Source organism: Scomber scombrus, chromosome 22 (assembly GCF_963691925.1).
Source record: "Scomber scombrus chromosome 22, fScoSco1.1, whole genome shotgun sequence".
In the NCBI taxonomy this organism is placed as follows: Eukaryota; Metazoa; Chordata; class Actinopteri; order Scombriformes; family Scombridae; genus Scomber; species Scomber scombrus.
The window spans coordinates 19,758,252-19,779,500 of NC_084991.1; the positions used below are offsets into that span (position 1 = coordinate 19,758,252).

Genomic DNA, 21,249 nt, shown 5'->3' on the forward strand with positions numbered 1-21,249 from the left:
GTCAATGGAGAATTCATCAACTTCTCACTTGATTTATAACTTCAGTAAACGTTTTCAAAATGTGTTTATGGTCTCAATCGCTAGTTTAAAGCCTTCTTCAATGCAGTATGATGTTCATTTGTGAAATTTTGGCCTCCCTGATTTTATATTTGACGATAAAGCAGGGTATGCATTAGGGCGTGGCTACGTCGTGATTGACAGGTTGATTGGTTCACAGGTTCAGGAGGACGTGTCATGCTCCTCCTGATGCCCATATAAGTAGAATCCGTGTTTGTTTTTTACCCAGCATGCACCGGAAATTTTCAAGATGGCGCTGCTCAGATCCGATACTATTCGCTTCCAAGCAGCAGTCCACAAACCAATGGGTGACGTCACGGATGTTACGTCTATTTTATATACAGTCTATGGTTTTAACCCACCTGTTTGTGTGAATGACATCTTGCTTGTGTGTGTCATCACTGTGGGGTTTTGTTTCAGGCAACTTTCCCACATTCTGGCAGTCGCACTCTCACCGTCTAGCTTTGTTTATACCCTTTAAAGCCTAATCTTCACATGATTATAGAGTGTCTGTGTTTTTGCTCTACCTCAAGGAGACAGAGACATCATTGTGAGCGCAATTGGCCCAAAGATAGCCTCAACAATGCGAACAGCAGTAGTTAACAGTGTCATGACTGTACGTAGTAAAGTCTTCATTCATGAAGCTTTGAATATTCACTCTAAAAAATTTGGGGGACAAAAAACTGGGACACACTTGTATTATTTTAAATATTAATCTGCTGATAAAACATCATAATCTGTGACTCCACCCTATCCTATCTCTCCCTGTCTCACTGATTGCGCTGGATAACTCATCCCTAAGTGATGTTTACCCATGTTGAGTCTATTTTATGCTCAGCTTTCATAATGACAGGCTTTAATATGCACCAACAAACCTCACAACCAAGTTATTGTCATTCCTCTATCCGTGCCCTTGAGACCTCTGTTTATTCAGTTATATAAACTGTTAAGAGAGATGTGGATGTTTTCCAGTGTGATCTCTCAGGGCACTGAGTGGAAAAAGGCTGGTGTCTTTCAGACCTTCTTACAATTGCAAACTATATTTGGTACTGACTATAATACAACCATTCATGGCAGGCATAATCTGAGCAGTGATTAAATGGAAGCTGCACTAATCAGTGTTGTTGTAGCCTATTAACAATGGGTCAAATGACAATGTGTAATGTGAAAGGTGTTGTGACGAACCCACAGAGCTTTATTGCCAACGTAGTTACCCTCCTCTCCGCTGAGCTTTTTAGCATCCTAGCTCATTATTTTGCTTCAACAATCCGTAACTTTGCTGTTTTGGTTCACTCTCGCTGCTCTCCTTCATGTGGTTCTCCCAGTTTCAGCAGGCAGCTGTTTTCAACAAAAGAGCTGATTAACCAATTGTACCCTAGCACTAAACTGCACAGGCGTCATAGTGTCTAGCTGTTGAACATTCAGGAGTTGGTAGACACCAAAACAAAGCTATAAGGAGAGTGAATATGGGATTTACATTCACCAGGTAGACTGAGATTAATGCTATTGTTGCTCTGTCTATTCTCGATGTGGGGAACTATTTGCCAGCACGTTCACTATATCAACTTTATAAGGTAATGATATGTCAATGTTATTGCCTCCAAATGCCCCTTTGAGGTATGAAAAGATACTGAAATTACACAAAAATACACTTTATGGAGGATTTTCATTTACTGTTTACATTAACTGAGATATAGGGACACACAAAATTGGCTTAACATTAGGCACAGCATGTCTATGTACTTCTGCAATTAAGTTAGCTAGTCAACAGTTATTTAAACTCCAGCTAGCATTTATCATTAGCTTATTCTGTGTGGCTCTAATAAAGTCAGGGCTACTACCTATCTCTCAGAATATTGGGCAAATAATGATGAGGTTTAGCATAACTTAAAAAACTGAAGTTCAGTGGGTGGGGGACAAAGTAGAAGGTCTCAAATTCTCTGCACTCTCTGTTGCTACCTTGGTGGAGAAACACCTTTATGGCGGGCATGGATCCACTTGCAGAGGCGTCACTGGCTATATATTCAACCCTGACAGAAGCTCACATCCATCTTTGCAGCCTTGGCCAGCTGTCAGGAGCTCACTTCATCATTGAAGGAACTCAAACATTCCTCCCACCAGTAGTATCTACAAACAATTCTCCTATCTCAGCTTGTCATAGTGAATATTACTGATGATAAAAAAGGAAGGATGAGTTTATTAAAGCTTAATTTCATTCTGAAGTGGTCTGATAATGGGGGACCTAGCCGGAAAACAGATGGTCTAATCTAAAATTAGAGTTAGCCAATGAATGATTATCCATGAACTAAATTTAGGTGAATAAATGATTCCTCATTGTTGCTATCTTGATCAGAACATTTATATCCTTTGAGTTGGAAAGCATTTTAGCTTTAAGGGTCTAATTTTCCTTTTTTTGGCAAGTAGCCATTCCCTCACATGCCTCACATCAAGGCTTGGCACTGAGGTCAAAGAAGTGACTTATGGGTGAGCTAATCAGCTCAGGATTTTATATGTGTAATCTGAGTTGACTGCAAACACTGAGTGGATCACGGGCAAATGAGGAGGCAGATTAGACCCTGTGTGAGTGTGAGAGCGTGTCTGTTTGTATACCTTTATAGATATTACCACATGTATACTAGATAGCGTGTTATGTATGTATTTATATATTTGTTTGTGTGTTTCTCTCCGTTACCATGTGTAGTTTGAGCTCACGATGCCGTCATAACGCAGATGTCCTCGGACTCTCCTAATAAAGTGAGGACAGCAAGCCAGACGTTCAGTTCTGGCTCCGTCGTTCCTCCATCTGTCCCGATGTGAGCCAAGGGGAAACTGGATCTCTTTCTTACCCTCACACTTCAGCTAAAAGGGGACCTCTAAATTACCCTCCTTCGCAATACAAGAAGATGATAATAAACCACCTGAAGTAGCATGATGACAGATTTTGTTTCCTGAGGTGACTGTTGCCATTAAGATGGTAGCATGGCACAACTTCTGCTGTTATATTTTAGGGGCAAGATTGGATTTGACGGGATACTTTCTAATTTTAGTCTTGTCATATCATATTTAAAGGGCATTACATTTCTAAAAATACATACATTTCAATATGCCTCCATAACCCAGGTTTGCATTGATAGAAACTATGATCGTCGAAAGTTGTTCTAATCCTGAAGTAATCCTCAAAAGTGTTCAGACAGATTTACATAATCTAGTCACCTTTGGACTAACCTTACTTCTTAATCCATCAAAAACACTGTATACAGTTAACTGAGGTAAATATAATTTTTATTTTAAATTTTAAGTGTTTTGTCATCTATTTTTCATCTTTTTCAGGATTTATTCATCTCCAATGAATGTGTATCAGCAGCTATATGAATTATTTGTATATTTATGTCATTTTAACACGATAATGATGTTGATGCAGCATTTGTAAATGAGCTGAAACTATCTTTCAAGTAATCAGATCAGCATAATACCAGTATAAACCTGCTAAGAACAAGGTGATGATGCTGTTTGACCTCAAGTAACATGATGACCTGCATGCTCCCTTATTGTATTTCTATCAGAATCAAGTGATGACCTATGTCTGTAGTGATTTACTTCATCAACACTTAGGAATTTCTGGGTCTAGAAAAGTAATTATCTCCACCATTTACACACCAGATAAGTGTGTCACCAGAGGGTAAAAATATCTGTCAAAGCAGGTATGTTAGGGTTAACATGTTTGGACCTCTTTTATCACAGTTTGCTCGAGTTAGTCCCATGACACATACTGTGAGCTCATCAGTTAGTTCTGCAATCTGAAAACCACTCCTAACGTTGCCAATAAATGAGTAAGGGATTTAACTAACCACAATGAAACAATGAAGAGTCCACCGCTCTGCTAGCAGCCCCTGTTAGTCTATACTTAAAGGCAAAGTGGTGCTTTTCGACTTTCGCTAATTAGCATACACGACATAAAGTACAACTGAGCCTGAATGAAATGTGTAAGTCAACCATAGTCAATATATTACTCTATTGAACCAATTAAAATGTTGATTTGATGATTGAGCTAAACAGAGGATCACCATAAAGACATAAAGAACATTTTTATAGACTAAATAAAGACAGTATTTTAATTTCTACATCCATCATAAACCTCCTAAATGCATGTGCAGAAGGGGTTTCTGATACATGCATTTCATTGTCACATATTGTCAATTACAACCTGAAAGAAGGCAGTTTGATAAGATAAGAAAATCACTGGTAAACACGCTTTATTATCTTCACAAACAAGTGGATTGTCTCACTCTTTGACCCCCTTTGATCAGTCTTGTTCTTTGGTCAGTCTGGAGGTCATTTGGCCTTTAATTCTCTGGGGGTGTTAGCATACAACATGTGGCTCTTCCTCAGGCTGCAGGTCAAAGGTTAACTGAGGGTGGGGGGGGGAGATGTGAAACTAGTATGTGTCATCAACAAATGCTTCAAACTATCATTGGATTATCAATCCCATGTCATTGCATAACTCAAACAGTGTTTACAATGACTTATAGTGCAGTAAAAGTAACTACAACCCCACCCGTTGAGTAGTTACAGAGGGAAGGGATGACATTATTCATTCACCTCTTATTATACAACTTTAACCCGAACCCAACCACAACATGGGAGTGCCATCAGATAGTATTGGAGATTTACTTTAATGTGTTTAATTAGGGCAGAGCAGTTAGGAGTGGTGAGTATTCACAGTGACAGCTCCCCCCCTTTAACAGACAGTATTGCAACACTGAGACCTTAGTGTCCCTCAGTTCCCATAAGCATCAAATCATTTAGTCAGAATACCTTGCAAGATGTGCTTAAATGATTGTGTAAACACTTCTTCCCTATTTCTGACACTGATGCACTGATGGACTCAGACAATGACCTCAGCTTTTAATGGGAGTTGCAGCACTGATTGATATCTCAACACACTGGGTTTGATGTAACTATCCCATGAACTGATCTTGTGCACTATTTTTAAGAAAACATCTCCAGAAGACCACCAATATTTAAAAAAATGTGTTTACAGGTAACATTGCAGTGATGCATTATTCAAGGCGAAGCACATAATTACAGACACCAGAATGACTGTACATGTAAAGCTTACTTCGGCGAATAAAGGGAATTTCATGTATTTGTATAACAGGTGGAACTCCCATGAGAAAGCTCCCATAATAGTGCAGTAAAAACGTCATGGTCGACAGTATCATGACAAACACATGATAATATAACAGGGTTGGCCATGGATAGCATTAACACTCAATGGAGTTTGAGATTTATTAACTCAAGGAGAGGTGAGAGTAATTCAAAGGGGCCCCAAGCCTAGTGGGTTATAAATAACAAAGCATAATTAACATATTTTTGGGAGTTTCCATTTATTGTATGTTCATTGTTCATGGGCATAGAGGGAAATGTGGGGTTTTGTAGCTTTTAAACCTTCAACATTGTAGTCCCAGGATGATTTATCTGTATCCTTTATTCTCACTTTTGACAATGTAGGAAAACTATACACTTTAATATCTGATTTTAAGATGTTTCATTCAATACTTGAGTGTCATATTAAACCTGTAAATGATTTTGAAAATAATTGTGAATCTTGTTCTACTAGTATTAGCTGGCTTTATATTAATGAAGCTTGGAAGATGGTTCACATTTTCATTCATAAGGACATATATGGGTCAATGACATATAAGGATTTACAACAACTCAATTTTAGAATAATAAAAACAAGCATATCTAATGCAGTAGTTCAAACATTCAGAATGTTGTGTACCTGAAAATTCATATTACAATTTGAAATTAAGTGATTTTAGTGTTTTTTTCAAGATTAATTGGCACTGGCCTTAAAAAAAGTCATGTGGTGCGACCATGATTCATCTTGAAATAAATTAATTTACTTAACACGCTTCACATCTTTTTTTTTTTATTTTTTATTTTTTACAAGTTTTCAGTAATATAAAGTGTTTGGAAACAAAGTATTTGCATTTTTTTTAACTTTATTTTGTAAATGATGATCTTTTATTTATATAAAGATATTTCAAGATGAATCATGGTCGCACCACATGACTTTTTTAAGGCCAGTGCCAATTAATCTTGAAAAACCCACTAAAATCACTTTCACATTGTAATATGAATTTTCAGGTACACAACATTCTGAATGTTTGAACTACTGCATTAGATATGCTTGTTTTTATTATTCTAAAATTGAGTTGTTGAAAATCCTTATACGTCATTGACCCATATAACATTTCTTGCTTGTATGTAAAGCTGTGCTGGTTTAAAAGTTTCCATTTTAAATATATATATATAATTTTCCATGCATGCTAAGAAAAAAAAATTGTGCACCACACCAACTTACAAAGCAGGCAAAACAGGTAACTGCCTTATGATCCCTGAGGCACCACAACCCCAAATCCACTGTTTAAGACTTGTGTTCATGAATATGGTCACATGCTCTCTGATTTTGGTGGGTCCTGCTTTATTACGTCATCTTGAGCCCCTTGAAAATAATTGCTGCTGTGTCAAAAATCTAGTTTGAGGATAATATTTATACTGTACTTACTTGGTGTTTATTGCTAAATTAACCTGTGTTTAATTACATAACAACATTTGCCTGCTGTGTGGGCCCTACAGCAAATTAAAACCTGCCATGATGATAATTGTAAGGTAACAGATTCACAGGACAGAACAAAACCAACAACTTTAACATGCCACTACATGGTTTCCAATAATGTTCCATGTCCTGTGCCAAACTGGTGGAAATCCGCAGAAAATTACGCATTTGTTTATTCTAAGTGTTTTGACCAGAAGTGTAGCTCCACCCACTGAGAATACCACAACCAATGAGCTCATCCCTGCCTCAGAGGAGTGACCTGTATATCTAAAAGCTCCAGTCTTGCTTGTTCATTGTACTGAGTCAGCGGCCATGCGCAAATGGAGCCAGAGGAGGGCTGTGTAGTCTACATAAGATCACTGCCTGCAGTACTGCACGCACAGCCAACTGGAGATCATAGGCAGTAGCTGGATTGCATTGACTTGCACGATTCTTTCAAACGCAGTGATTTTATGAGGGAAAGCATAAAAATCCACGATAGCCTGACGGGCACCTTGGAGTCTCACCAGCAACCTTCCTCCTCCTTCTCCTCCTCCTCCTCCTCTTATGACTGACCATCGCGGACCACGCATGCAGAGAGCAGCAACGATGCGGCGGCTCTGCTGTTAACTCGCCCCCATCTTTCTATCTGTGTGTGTTTTTCCTTTTTCTTTTTTTTTTCTTTTTTTTGCCGGTTCTTGCTCAGAGGAGGCAGAATACATTAAGGATGAAGCTCAAACCAAACCAGACCAGGACGTATGATGGCGAGGGCTTCAAGAAACGAGCAGCGTGTTTGTGCTTCAAGAACGAGCGTGAGGAAGAGGTAAGAAATCCCGCCATGTATAACTGGACCATATGAGCAACATACAGGAGGGGGTTGCATATGACTTTGTGGCCTAGTCACCCCCTCTCTCTCTCTCTCTCTCCCCCCCCCTCTCTCTCTCTGCACCCAGTCTTTCAGCGAGCACAGGGCTGATCGTGAATTAAACAGCCAGTAATCTTTAATAGATCTCTAATCTCCTCCAGTTTCTGTCAGTGTGACTGTGTTGGTGTGTGTTTCAGTGCTGGTGAGCCCCGTGCCATCCAGTTTAGGCTAGTTTGAGGAGGAAAGAGGAGGAAAAAAAGGATGTTGTCAAGGTAACGTCCATTAGCAACAAGCTACTACCGGCTGGGACTTTCAAAATAAAACCATCGATTAAAGGGCAAACTGGTATTTTTCAACCTGGACCATATTTTCCATCTAATTTTTTTATTTATGTGACTAATGGGGACTACAGTTCTTGAAATTAGTCCCAGTATTGAGCGAGAGTCCTGCAGCCACCAGCTGTGAAACAGGCTGCAATGTAATCCTGCCTAAATGCACGTCCACAGTGTTTTTGCCACTGACAGGCTCAGATTGTTGTTATAAGTGTCTGATAACAGTATGGCAAGGACAATACAGAAAAAACTTTTACTTTTCGCTTTATCTGGTCTGTTTTTTATTGTGTCTAATCAAGTCTCGCTCAAGGAGAGCTCCAAGTCACAGCTAAATAATCAGTGAAATATTCAGCCTTGGTTAGACATCCCTAAGTTATGCTTCTATACTCCTTTCTCCATCTCTCACTCATGTTTCACTGTTTTCTTCCTGCAACAACTCAACTGCCAGGATCATCACTCGTTTAACTCTATTTCTGGCCTCCCTGTATTGACTTCCTGTTCAATTTAATATAGAATTTAAAATGTTTGTGTTGACCTTTAAGGCTTTACGTAATGAGGCTCTAAATTATATCAGATGACCTAACCCCTGTGGGTGTCCTCTTATTTTGGCTGGTAGTGGCTTGCTGGTTGTTCTCAGAGCCCCACTGGTGACTAAGGACTGGTCAGGCTTTTAAAGTTTAGCCCCCCCCCCAACTCTGGGATAATTTACCTGCTGCTATTAGAGCTCCTCTTTAAATCAGTTTCTTTTAAAACAAAAAATGTTCTATCACTGTATTTTTGCCATTATTATTTTTACTATATATATATATATATATATCTTTTTGTGAGTCACTTTATAACAGTAAGAAAAAGTGCTTTTATAAATGAAGTTTATTATTATGATGATAATGATGATTATGCTCTTGTTTTGAAGTCGAAGGTTTTGTACTTCCGCGTAGTTTCCTGTTAACTTGTGTCTCAGACAGAGGGGGGCGAGGCGCTCTGTTGCATGTTTCCTTTTAATGTCGAGTTTTACATCGGCTTGAGTGTAGTGAGGAGATAAGAATACAGTCTGTTCCTAGTTATTTTTTTTATCTAATGTCACCACAGTTCACAACATGTCCCACCCTAAGCATCCATAGCCAGGCGCGCGGTCATTCATGATTATGCTGCATCCCGCCGGCCTTCAGCGGGCAGCTGCGTCGCAATTGTATGGATGAGGATTTAAAGGGGCCTTTACCATGTAAATAATGAATGTAAAGTGACAGACACATACTGTTGTTGTGTCTTAGACATGTCTCAGTGATATTCAATACATTACACCCACTTCAGAGGAGATTTGTGTCTCTTAAGCGTTTTCCCCAACTCTAATCTAATAAAAAAAACATTGAACATTTATGAGCAATTACATTTACCAAGAGTGCCAATTTCTACCAAAGTCTTTTAAAAATCAACTTCAATTCCCCCGCAGTAATCAGCTTTGACAGTTTCAGGTCATTCTGTACATTATTCCAGAAAGAAAGGGCAGTGTATTTAAAAGCCTTTTTTGCCTAATTCTGTTCTAACTCTGGGGACTAACCAGCCCAAGGAGAGATTTATATACAAAAGCCAACCAATGCAAATGTCTGCGAACATACAGGTATGGATGGCTGTTTATCAGCAGCATACATAGAACAGTGGGATTAGCACAGCCAGTAATTAAGCACAGTGTTATATACAGTGTCCAACTTCATGAAGAGCAGACTGCTGTAGACCAATGAAGGTAAAACAGCTGCCAAAATCAAGTATATCATTGCTTGGAAGGAGAAACAGGGTTCACTGTTCTTTTATAATCCAAAGAATAGCATTTATTTTTGTTAATGTCTCTTTCAAGTGAAGACATTAGGGCAGTCCTGAATGCATTAAGCTACACAATCTCTACATTTACAGAAAATCATGTCCAGTCACTTCCCATTTTGTGGATCAGGCAGTCTAGACAAAACCCTTTTTGTGTCCCAAAATCGAGACTTATCTCTTTCATTGGGGCACATCCTTGCATGTCTAAAGTCATCCTCTTTGCGCATGGCATAAACAAACTGTTACACAATATACAGTAGAAATATTTCAGTCTGGTATCACTAGACTGTGGCTAAAAGCTTCCCTGGAACCCCCCCAGTGTTTGGATGTACAACACACAAATCTGAAGATTTACAAACACATACACACACACAAGCATATCTGCTCACTTACTCATGTGCAGATGTTATGTCATCATAATGTATGAGTTTAAAGTCTAAGGACCATAACAAAGAGAAGGACTTCTCTGAAAGTCACATTTGGCAAGTTCCGAGGCAACGTTTCAGCACCTGACAGGCTAGTCATGCCACCACAGAGATGTCACTTCTTGAAGTATAGGGAAACAATCTGGAGCTCTGATTGGCTAACAATAGCTATTGTCTTCTCAAAGAAGCCTGATATGTTGGGCTTTGTGATATCAATGCTTCCCTTAAACACATACGTACACACACACAATCAGTTCCTAGACACGGGAGACCTAAAAGTGGTGAAATAAGAGCCGTGCATGCTGCTGGACTGTTTTGTTTTGGAGAGGACGGAAGAGAAAGCTGAGACCTTTAGGGCAAGATACTCCATGACTACAATTTCTCTCCCACAAGGGAAACGAGTGAACCTGACAGTGCACAGATAGTTGAGCTTGCACCTGAGTTACATAGCATGTGAGCTTCTTAGGGGCTGTGTGCCAAGAGAGCTGCTTTAATTATCAGTGAAAGGCTGCAGAAACCCCGAGTTAAAGAAATAGCACTAGTGTTTTAGTGTAAAAGATTCAAATCACTAACTTGACTCATTCAAATTTTAAAAAGTGAACTTAAAGGATTTTCTGTGAAGCACACACACACACACACACACATTTGTGGGTGTGTAGCTGATTAGTAGCTTCTATGAAATGACTTTCTATCACAGCTGTCTCATGTGGTTGCTTCACAGAAATCAAAACGCAGTTAAAGAGGAAGTGCTTGGTCAGCTTTATGTATACTCTGTGTAATGTGAGAGGCGTCACTTGTAATGACGAACCCACAGAAAATTATCACCTGACTCTCTTCTGCAGCCCCCCCCCCCCCAAAAGCTCTGCAGAGTTTTAAAGCTCCTTTCAGCTCATTGTTTCGGTTTCACGGCCACTTACTGGAGCTGTTCTGAACTGGCCAAAAAAATCAGTTATTGCAAGTTTAAGTTAATTGTAATTTGAATCCTTTTTCTTTGTTTCACGATTTTAGAAGCAACCTAATATGTAACACATGTAGGCTTTTAACAGAGTTATATAATGGCATAATAAGTGAATGGAATCGAGACCACAGTTTTACATGTCGCCTCCATGTTTGTCCGATTTTAAACCCAGAGGCTAGATATTGAAAGTATTGCAGCAGACTGTAAATAATGTCAAACTGGAAGTGGGAGGGGGGAGGTTATCAGTGGGAGTGGATGCTTCATCATAAAGTCAGAAATGGAGATGCTCAGGCTCTTTCTGCCTTTGCTTCTCCTGCTGTTTGTCTGTCTTTCCCTCTTTATGACCCCGCTCTTATTTGTTGATACCAGGATAATGCAGCGACTATATTACTGTCTTAGTGATATTGATTCTGCCGCTGTGTGCTTGAGTGTTTTAGACTTACCATCATTCTCGCCTCCCCGGCACCCAGCCTGGCCTGGCATTTGGAGGCTTCTTTATTTGACAGCTACAGGCATTTCTCATTGGGGAAGAGGAGAAGGTGTTTATGTCCTCCATAATATTCCTGCCTGCTGTCTCTGCTGAGGCCACACCAGAGGACCGACTGTCATCTACTGTTTTACTGTCCATGGTAGTGCTGAAACCTCAAATTCAAGATTGGTTTTGTCTTCAATATTTACAATTTACTTTTCCATTCTACTCTTGATTGAAGCATTTTCTTATGTAGCTTAGTTGATTTAGGGATAAATAAAGTGGTCAGCTAACACCAGATGAGTCTGACATTTGTCCGTAATGTGTTTCATTGCTTAGAGGAGATTTACTGTATGTAGCGGCAGAATTTGCCCACCTCCCTTTTCACGTAGGGGGCCCCTGGTAGACGGTGTGAGTTGCAAAACAGTGAAAGGTCACTGGGAAACACTGCGGTGCTCTCTTTGGGGTTTCTCCTTCACCCTGCCCCTCTTTCCAAATATAAGTGGGGGTTTTTGTGTTTAAACCTCAGCTGTCAACTGACCGTTGACCTAGCTATCGTGACAGTGTGAGTTATTTTGTTTTTATCGTCATGCTTTCGACTGTAGTCAGGCACTTTCTTTTTTAGCCGTGCTTGTGGCTGTAGATGCTTAAGTCGCGTTAACAATTGAAGTAAAGGGAAATTGAGTATTTCTGTTAGTTAAAATGTATGGGAAAGGAAAGAGAAAGCCCTCTGTATAAATGATGTCTCAGTCTATAAAGTTATCATAGAATTGCATTACTGAACTCAAAATAGACTTCATATACTTGCATTTCAGTCACTCTCTTAAACTTCTTAAACATGCATAGATGCTTGCCAGCTTGATTTGAACTTTGATGACAAGTGTCCATTCTTGTATTGTCCTTTAGCAAGACTCAAAGGCAACACCAGACCCCTGCTGCTCCCTGTGAGACAGACGCGAAGAATTAAACGTCTAATTATATACACTTCGTAATATGTCGATTCAGCGCTCTACATTCCTAAATTCATTAAAACAAAACTAAATGTAGCCCGTGCTATACTCTGTGGATGGATAAATAAAGAGTTCCTTTCGGGGTAGCAACCAAATGATAAAAATGGAACTGCTTTGTCCTCGCCTCTCCGGAAGCTTTGTAGCTTTTGTTTTGTATACATCCCACACACTGTCTGGTCAGGACACGTTGACACCAGTGATCTCCCCGTAAGCCTCGCTGGCTGCAGCTCAACACACAGACGCACACAGAATCAGACAGTGAGGGCAGAGGGTGGAAGTGCTGTGGAATCTGTTCACACACCCCTAGCACAAAGAAAGAATGAATGAATATTTTATTATGTCATACCACTGAAATTGCCTGTCACACATGGCACAAAAGTAGCCTGTATAAAAACAGACTTCTGGCAGAACTCCATTTCATATTCTGCGTCTTTTAGGCAAAGGCCGTTCTAGTGTCAAGTAGGTTACACGGTTCAGCTTTACACCTTTTTTTTTTAATAGTTTGCACTCTACTGAGAAGACGTCATGCTCTGCACAAGCACACCATGCTATTAATGTCCCTTTAACACACTTCACTTACTGTACACCATGAAGGACGTACACAACACCTGTTATGGTTTTCTCTTGAATCTTTTCATCTCCAGGAATTGTTCACTTAATCCACATCATAATGCTAGACATTAACAGTGTATTACCTGCACACATGCAACCTCCTCCCCTCCCTTCCCTCACCTTCCTAACCTACATTGTACAGTATATCAGCTGGGAATTAACAGGTGGTGGAGTTTGGTGAGCGCAGCACGTGAAGCGGCAGCAGGCAGCGTTCACTGTCAAGGTCCCAAGCATGTGCACTCCAATCGGTTTGGCCCTTGCCCCCCCCCCCCCCCCCCCCCCCCCCCCCGGCCCTCAGAAGAGCGTCAGCAGGCCTCTGGTACCAGCAGCCACAATCATTAGCCACAATCGCATTAGACAACGTAAGGGAAGATATGCGAAAAGCTGAGTTAAGATTAACCGACAGACGGACTCTTCCTGCAGATTACTGGATGTGGTGATCAAATGGGTTAGCGCAGGTGGATGTCACCATCTGTTGCACAAGCTGCTTAGCACACGTTTCTCTCTCTCTCTTTAATATTTACATTCACTACTTGTTGTGGCGATATATTGAATAATTCCTGAACTGACAAAAGCTGTGAAAGAGATGGTTAGCAATGACCCCAACGGTGTAATAGATGTGTTTGTGAAGAAAATGTATTACAAGCATAGACTGTATATAAAATGGACGTAACATCCGTGACGTCACCCATTGGTTTGTGGACTGCTGCTTGGAAGCGAATAGTTTCGGATCTGAGCAGCGCCATCTGGAAAATTTCCGGTGCATGCTGGGTAAAAAACAAACACGGATTCTACTTATATGGGCATCAGGAGGAGGAAGAGGCGCCCTCCTGAACTTGTTTACCAATCAACCTGTCAATCACGACGTAGCCACGCCCTAATGCATACCCTGCTTTATCGTCAAATATAAAATCAGGGAGGCCAAAACTTCCCAAATGAACATCATACTGCATTGAAGAAGGCTTTAAACTAGCGATTGAGACCATAAACACATTTTGAAAATGTTTACTGAGGTTATAAATCAAGTGAGAAGTTGGTGAATTCTCCATTGACTTGTATAGAGACGGAAGTCCTTTTGACACCAAAACGGTCGCCCCCTGGTGGCCTTTTGATAGAATGCAGTTTTAAGTTACTTCCGCGTTGGCATCATTTCAGAGGACCCGAACTCCCCGCCTGATCACAAGTAAATGATCCACCAGAGACTATTTTATTGACTTTCCTTGAATTGGCTGTTGGTACTGTTATGATGTGTTTCCTGTTATAGACTTTAATGATGATTTGATATTTACATGTACATGTTTACAGCAGGTGTGTTTGTCTGTTATGGTTGCTATAAGGATACTACCAGAAACCGCAGACGCAGGCACATCTGATCTGTGTGTATCAGTGTACACTGCAACTGTAGTGTAATTCAAGCCCGGCGGGCAACTCAGTGGACCACTGACAGAGTTTGAATCGCTCATGCTTAGTTTACATACATTGTTTTGACGGGGTCGAGCTGTGTTATAGAGGCTTCCACGTTGGCTTTGATTGAACTTCATCACCAGACTGGAAAAAATCATTATAAAAAACATTATTTGCTAAGTTGGCAAATACTTTAAGCATCTGAGAAGGAAAGTGTGAGAATAAATCATTGGTTTGGCCACTGAAAATATCATTAAGTCACAAAATTAAAGCTGAATGTTTAGTTGGGTGCCAAAAAAATGTCCCTGCAAAATGCCTTGTCAAACCTTAACCAAATAATCGAAAGGAATAGGAGAATATGTGAGGCTTGTATCTGTGTCCTCAAGAGACACCCTCATTTTGCAGTTAAATAAAAGGATTAAGACGTCCTACATTCCTCTGAAGTTGTGCTTTCTTTGATAGGTCCTGCTGGTCAGCAGCAGTCGGCACCCGGACCAGTGGATCGTCCCCGGTGGAGGGATGGAGCCAGAAGAGGAGCCATGCGGCGCTGCGGTGCGAGAGGTGTTTGAGGAGGTGAATAGACCTTTTTTTTTTTGCTTTGTCAACTTTATCTTGACTCTAAAGTGAGACAGTTCTTCAGTCATCATCACAAAATCCTTTCATGTAGTCAAACACATTTCTAACTAAACCTGCATCCAAACACCACCTGTTCATTATATAACAGGAATCCAAAGCAGCATATTAAAAATCTGCTCTTTTTAAGTTTGTTGGTGTAAGAGCTGCTGCTGCTGCTGCTGCTGCTGCTCTCTGTTTCTACTGCATCTACCTGTATCGTCTGCAGTTTTCTATGTTAGAACCATTTTCTGTCCAATTTGAACCATTTTCAAAAAGGATGGTCCTATATATCTTTAAGAAGACAATTACAGTAGGAGTATAGTATTGCTGTCATGTAGGTGACATTCATATACATGGTGGCAGATGGGTACACTTGTGATGTTTTGGATCGTTCACATCTTGTCATCCTTTTTTGAGTTACACATGGCCCCCTCAAGTCGTATCAGTTGTCTATTTCCAGTCAAGAAAACACACTGGAAGGAGCAGAACTTGGAGTTGCGTAGTTTCAAACAGCTGCCAGCAGTATGGTATGCATGCCAAGGGCAAGATTTTTGAAGGGCCACGGTGTCAGTAGCTGGGTGACTGAGGAGTCTGGTGGTATTCCAGAGGTCCCGCTAGTTGAGAACCATGTGTTCTCAGCCATGTCAGCGGTCTAAACTTGGCTCCTCGCTGGATTCCAGCGTACTCACAGGCCCCACAGCCCAGACCACTGGACACATCAGTGGGACGTGGTGACACTTGTGAAGTATGCTGAGCAGGGGACTGGGGAAAGGGGGAAAAGATAAATGTCATATGTCTTGACAGTCATTTGATTCCCGTGAAGTGCATCTGAGTTAATAAAACAACTGTTAAGTGTTATGAAAGAGATATAATTCCATTTCTGTAATGATACTCTCTCAGGATTCAGGTCAAGTATGGTTTTCCAGGAAAAAGGACAGCTCTAATGATGGTAATGGTAATGATGCCTGTTAGAATTAATGCCAGATAAATGATGTTATATATCATCCAACCGCTCTCAAACACCACAAGATTCTATATAGAAATCATAACACCTCTAACAGAAACAACAATTATAGTTTGTCTGATAGTTTAAAAGAGTTTTTTCTGCAGAGGACAGAAAACAAAAATGACCTTGATAACAAAAACTCAGCGACTTACTCTGCAGTTTAATTCTGAACCTTTCGTGTTTGGTTAATGGTTCGTCAAGCTTTTCTATATCAAAACAAAATCTGGTGAGTCATTGTTTTGACAAAGAATATAGTCTGTGGTTTGATGACCGCTTTCCTATTGTTTTCACCCTCTGTTTGTCTTTGTCATTTTTTTTTTAATGTGCGACCACAGCTGCTCAAATGAAAATGCAAAAAGCAGCCTGCTTGTATTGCACAGTTGAATCTGTGATTTAAAAGAAATATATTTTCTATTTCTTTTTTATTCTTCAGGCCGGTGTGAAGGGCAAGCTAGGACGTCTGCTCGGCGTGTTTGAGGTGAGCTTTTGTGGCTTCATGATGCCCAGGAAATTGTAATATATGCATTACAAAGGGCACATATAAAGGTGTAAAATGCATGAATAACCACATAAATATTACCGTTAGTAACCTAACAGCACATCATTTTTGTGTAATGTGTATTTTTGCATAGAAATGACTGTACCAGCACTCCTGCAGCTAAAAATCAGAATTACTTTGATCATGTGCACACAACATTAACAACAAAGACACCTTTGCTTGTGTTCATTGTTTTTGTATTATCATCAAATATTCAGCTTTCATTCTTTTTGTTCCCATATAGCAAAACCAAGATCGGAAGCACCGGACGTATGTGTATGTGTTGACTGTCACGGAAACGCTGGAGGCCTGGGAAGACTCCGTCAACATAGGTACATGCTCTGCTGAGGAGTAGTCTACCTTTTACAGTGCACTGTCTTTTTATTTATGGGGTGGCTATAGGGGCATCGGGATATGCAGCACAAGCATATGCCCATAAATCTGGTCCACTGATCTTAGCTGCAGCACTTCTTGGCTGCAGTATATTACAGCTGTCAGTAGCCTTGATGCCAGTATCCAGCCTGCATATGTTACAGTATGTGGTCAGTGGAAAGCAGCCTCTACCTGTTAAATTAGACTGAATTGGCTCCTTCTTGTTTTCAACTTCACTATGAAAGCTTTGTGTGTGTGTGTGTGTGTGTGTGTGTGTACATTTGCATATGTCTTATTTCCATGTGCATACTCATGCATTTATTTTGTTGTGTGGTAGAGATGCAGTATCTGCCCTCCCTTGTTTTAATCGTTAATGTTTTCAAGACAAACCATTTAGCTGAGGATATTTAAATACACACTGCCTCTTGTGGCAACTTGCTGTAAAATATCTCAGTCCTGCTACACATTATATTTCCTGATTTAAATTATAAGAGTTGACTATTACTTGTGTAGCTCTTTATTTTACAGGTCCCTTAATTTAATACTGATTTACTGGAAATTTTCATAAGAATTTGCAAATATTTAACTGTTAATTATTTATGAAATTTTACAGTAAGGGTGCTGCAATTTGGTACAAATGGTGCAAGTATTCAAGGAAGAAAATGGTCTTTATTCCCCCTTTTTCCTTATAAGTTGTAACCAAATTGCACCACCCTCTCTGTAAAATGTCCTGGAAATGAATCGTTAAATATCTGCTATTGACTAGGAGAAATCCAAAGGGAATTGTTATAAAAAGAAAGGACCTGTAAAATAAAGCATTGAGTGTCATGGTAACTGAATGGTTGCGTATGCTACATAACAGCATAAACACAATGTTGGAAGCACCTGTGGAAAACGAAAAAAGTGTCTAGTCTCTTTGTTGCAGGCTAAATAAAATAAAATAAACAATAATATTTTCTTTATGATGACGCAAAATGAATATACATTTATATATTATGGCTGTCTAGTAACATTATATGTGTGCATATGAGGAAAGCCTGATATCAAAAGCTTCCTTCAACTCTTACATTGTTCTTTGTCTCCCTCTGCAGGCCGTAAGCGGGAATGGTTCACCGTGGACGAGGCCATTAAAGTACTGCAGAGCCACAAACCCGTCCATGCAGAGTACCTGCGGAGACTCCAGCTCAGCTGCTCTCCCACCAACGGAAACTCCATCCTCCCGAGCCCGCCAGCAAACGACAACTACCCGCATTACAGCGCCACGGCCACCACGCCCTCAACGGGTGGTGTGTTGGGCCCCTCCTGCAGATAGGACTGCACCTAAACCTCCTGTCCTGTCTGCAAATGCGGACAGTACCGAAAGTCTGTACAGTCTTGCATGAATCTATGACTTTTCGGAGTTGCGGCTCCAGTGTATGTATAATTTCTAGACTTAGCTGCAGGACAGACCAAAGCCATTGCCAGAACTGTGTTAAAGACTCCTGTGACTGTCACATCTCAGACAGAAAGAAACTGTGGATATGGCTAAATCAAGAACTCTTTTGATTTGCTGGCAAACACCAGACCGATGAGCCAGAGTTTGGGAGACGGACGAAGCCGCCGACTCTGCTGCCACGAATGACACGTGTGAGACCTGGTGAAGGAATGCCTTACAGAAACTTTGTATGAATGTTGTACTTGGGTCGTTTTATTTCACTAATGATTATTTTTATTTTCTTTTTAGCAGAATGGATATGCTTTCTAGTCAATAAAAGGGTAATTGACCCCAAAGCACGTCCACGTTGGGGGAATGTTTTCAGACCTAATGATGTCTTAGTCATCAACGCATGATGATAACAGCAGATATCATTTACAACATCATGGATCTAACATTAAAAAAAAAAAGCACCACAGCACTGATGTTCTGAATGATTTTAATGTAAAGTGGGGTTTTCCTTACACCATGTAACCATTAATTATTAACACAATTTTGAATTGGCTTAAAATGATATATCCACCTATCAACATCTTATTAAAGAAAAAAGGAATGGTGGCATTAAAATATAACAAAAGTGACAATAATACACTTTACATTAATAACAATTTTTTATTCATGAACAAAATGAAATGAAAAGTTGTGGCTTTTCTCGGGTCTTCACAAGGACCCTGTATCAGCTGTCGGTGAGTTGCTACCTCAGTAAACTGAAGACTGGATGAGTCATGATGCTGTGTGATATCCTTTGACACACCACTGCGGTGTTTATAGTTAAATTTCAGCCAAAGTGTCCCGAGTCATGAGTCAACTAACCTTGACTGATCCAACAAACTGTTCCAAGCCACATACCTTATAGTGACTGTTTCCCATGGATTCAAACTAAACGTATTTAACGGGGCAGATTTGGGTATTATTTGCTGCCTTTAACTGTAGTTGCAGGTCAGTTCAGTTTAATGTTTAATTACAGAAACATTTATTCAGCAGTTTTTCTTCTCCTCTCACTTGGGCTGCTTATGTTATGTAACTATGCACTTGTGTTGCTGAAGGCAGTTTGGCTAAACGTGTCCATCAAATGAGATGATTGAGATTTTTTTTCAGTCATCTACAGCTCAATTATTTATCTCCCAGGAGTCTATGAAGAGTCGCTGATTTCGGTTTGTGTCTCAGATGAAGAATCCCTATCAGGAAAAAACAAGAAGTAATGCCATTTTAATATAATTATTGTATTAGTTTAAGTTTGATTTTCATCGCTGCTGAAACAAACGTAAGACTATGACTCCAAACAAATGGCTCACTAAGCAGTTAAATTGTAATATGACAGATTGGACCATCACTTGAAACCCCCCGCTCAGTCCTGTGTTGACCGCTGAATGACGACCAGTAAACACAGACATTTTGTAAATAGCTTTGAAAAAGAAATATTGAAAATGTGTTTTTAACCTGAATGAACCTGTAAATTTTCTTGTAATATTTTATATATTTTTTAACAATGTACAAAGGGCAGAGAAAAAAAAAAACATGTAGAACCCTCCCCCACCCCCCTCCCACCACCACCACCACCAGTGAGTATGTACAGGATATTTGTATTGATGACAATGTGCCACAGGTTTAGCATGTAAAGATTAGTTTAGTTGGTGTCAGTATGAAATGCTGAGGGTGGAATTAATGCATTTTAACATGATTTGAAGTGTTTAATAAGACCTGTAGTCTTACTGACAGCACAGACTAAATTTTAGGATAGTAGATCATCTGAAACTTGAGGTTGACAAAGTATTCACAGACTGGATCTTCAAATTTTTTGGAAAAATGGGAAGAAAATGTAATGATTTTTTAAAAACAGGAAATATACACCATTTTGCTAATTAACCTGTATTTATTATGGCCAACCAGGCACGTAAAACTATTATCAATGAATATACATATAAAATGAGGAAATTGGTGTTTTAAAAATAAAGCATAGGGGTTTTTGGAAAGGACTATAATGATCAGAGAAATGTTGTGTCACAAACTGGCTGATAAATGTTCATTCATTCTGTTTTTTATAGCATTAAAAACTTCCCCTTTCTCATTTTCCCATGCCACACAAACATATCTCATGCTTTTAAAATGTTGCTGTCCTTCAAAGCTTACAAATGCCATAATAATAATAATAATAATAATAATAATAATGATAATAAAGTCAGATAACTTATCTACAGTAAGTGAACTGTGATACACCGATTCAGCCAAGCCTTTGACGGGTTAAATGAGGACAGCTCAAACCTCTTAATGTGTGTATGAAAATGCGTGTGTATAGTGTGACTAATGAGAGCGAAATATGACTTAAATGTGCCAAATTTTAAAAAAAATGTGTTGGTGTTCAGCGGAAACGCTCCTGAAAAAATACTGTTAATGTGTGTAAGTGCGTGTTTTAGAGTGACGACATCTTTCATTGTTGAAATGATCACTATTGAATCACAGGCACTTACAGTACCGTCACTCCAGTCATACAACCGAGCAGACTATCCCAGACTACAATTCAAATCAACATAAATTAAACTTAAATCCCTTAACACTGACATTTTAACTATGTCCCCCCCCCCCAAACACCTTTTCCCTCCACTTTAACAACCCCTCAAATTAAATGTACATGTTCAAATACAGCCTCTAAAATGACTGTTATGTGGACACCTTGAATGTTTGCTGAACACATT

At 39.7% G+C, this 21,249-nt stretch overlaps 1 protein-coding gene across 1 annotated transcript; it reads left to right on the forward strand.

Moving 5' to 3' along the window:
- Positions 1-7,003: 7,003 nt before the first annotated feature.
- nudt4b (nudix (nucleoside diphosphate linked moiety X)-type motif 4b) lies at positions 7,004-18,860 on the forward strand. Its single transcript, XM_062444172.1, has 5 exons — positions 7,004-7,484; positions 15,014-15,124; positions 16,606-16,650; positions 16,955-17,042; positions 18,174-18,860. Exons 1-5 carry the CDS (start codon positions 7,389-7,391, stop codon positions 18,392-18,394), a joined length of 561 nt encoding a protein of 186 aa, XP_062300156.1. The 5' UTR covers positions 7,004-7,388; the 3' UTR covers positions 18,395-18,860.
- Positions 18,861-21,249: the final 2,389 nt, after the last annotated feature.

What these genes read in the sequence shown, in the direction of transcription:
- nudt4b (XM_062444172.1), top strand. Translation starts at nt 7,389, where the DNA reads ATGAAGCTCAAACCAAACCAGACCAGGACGTATGATGGCGAGGGCTTC. An exon ending in AGAACGAGCGTGAGGAAGAG is followed by an intron (nt 7,485 to 15,013) that starts GTAAGAAATCCC and finishes TTTCTTTGATAG; the next exon opens with GTCCTGCTGGTCAGCAGCAG. An exon ending in TGCGAGAGGTGTTTGAGGAG is followed by an intron (nt 15,125 to 16,605) that starts GTGAATAGACCT and finishes TTTATTCTTCAG; the next exon opens with GCCGGTGTGAAGGGCAAGCT.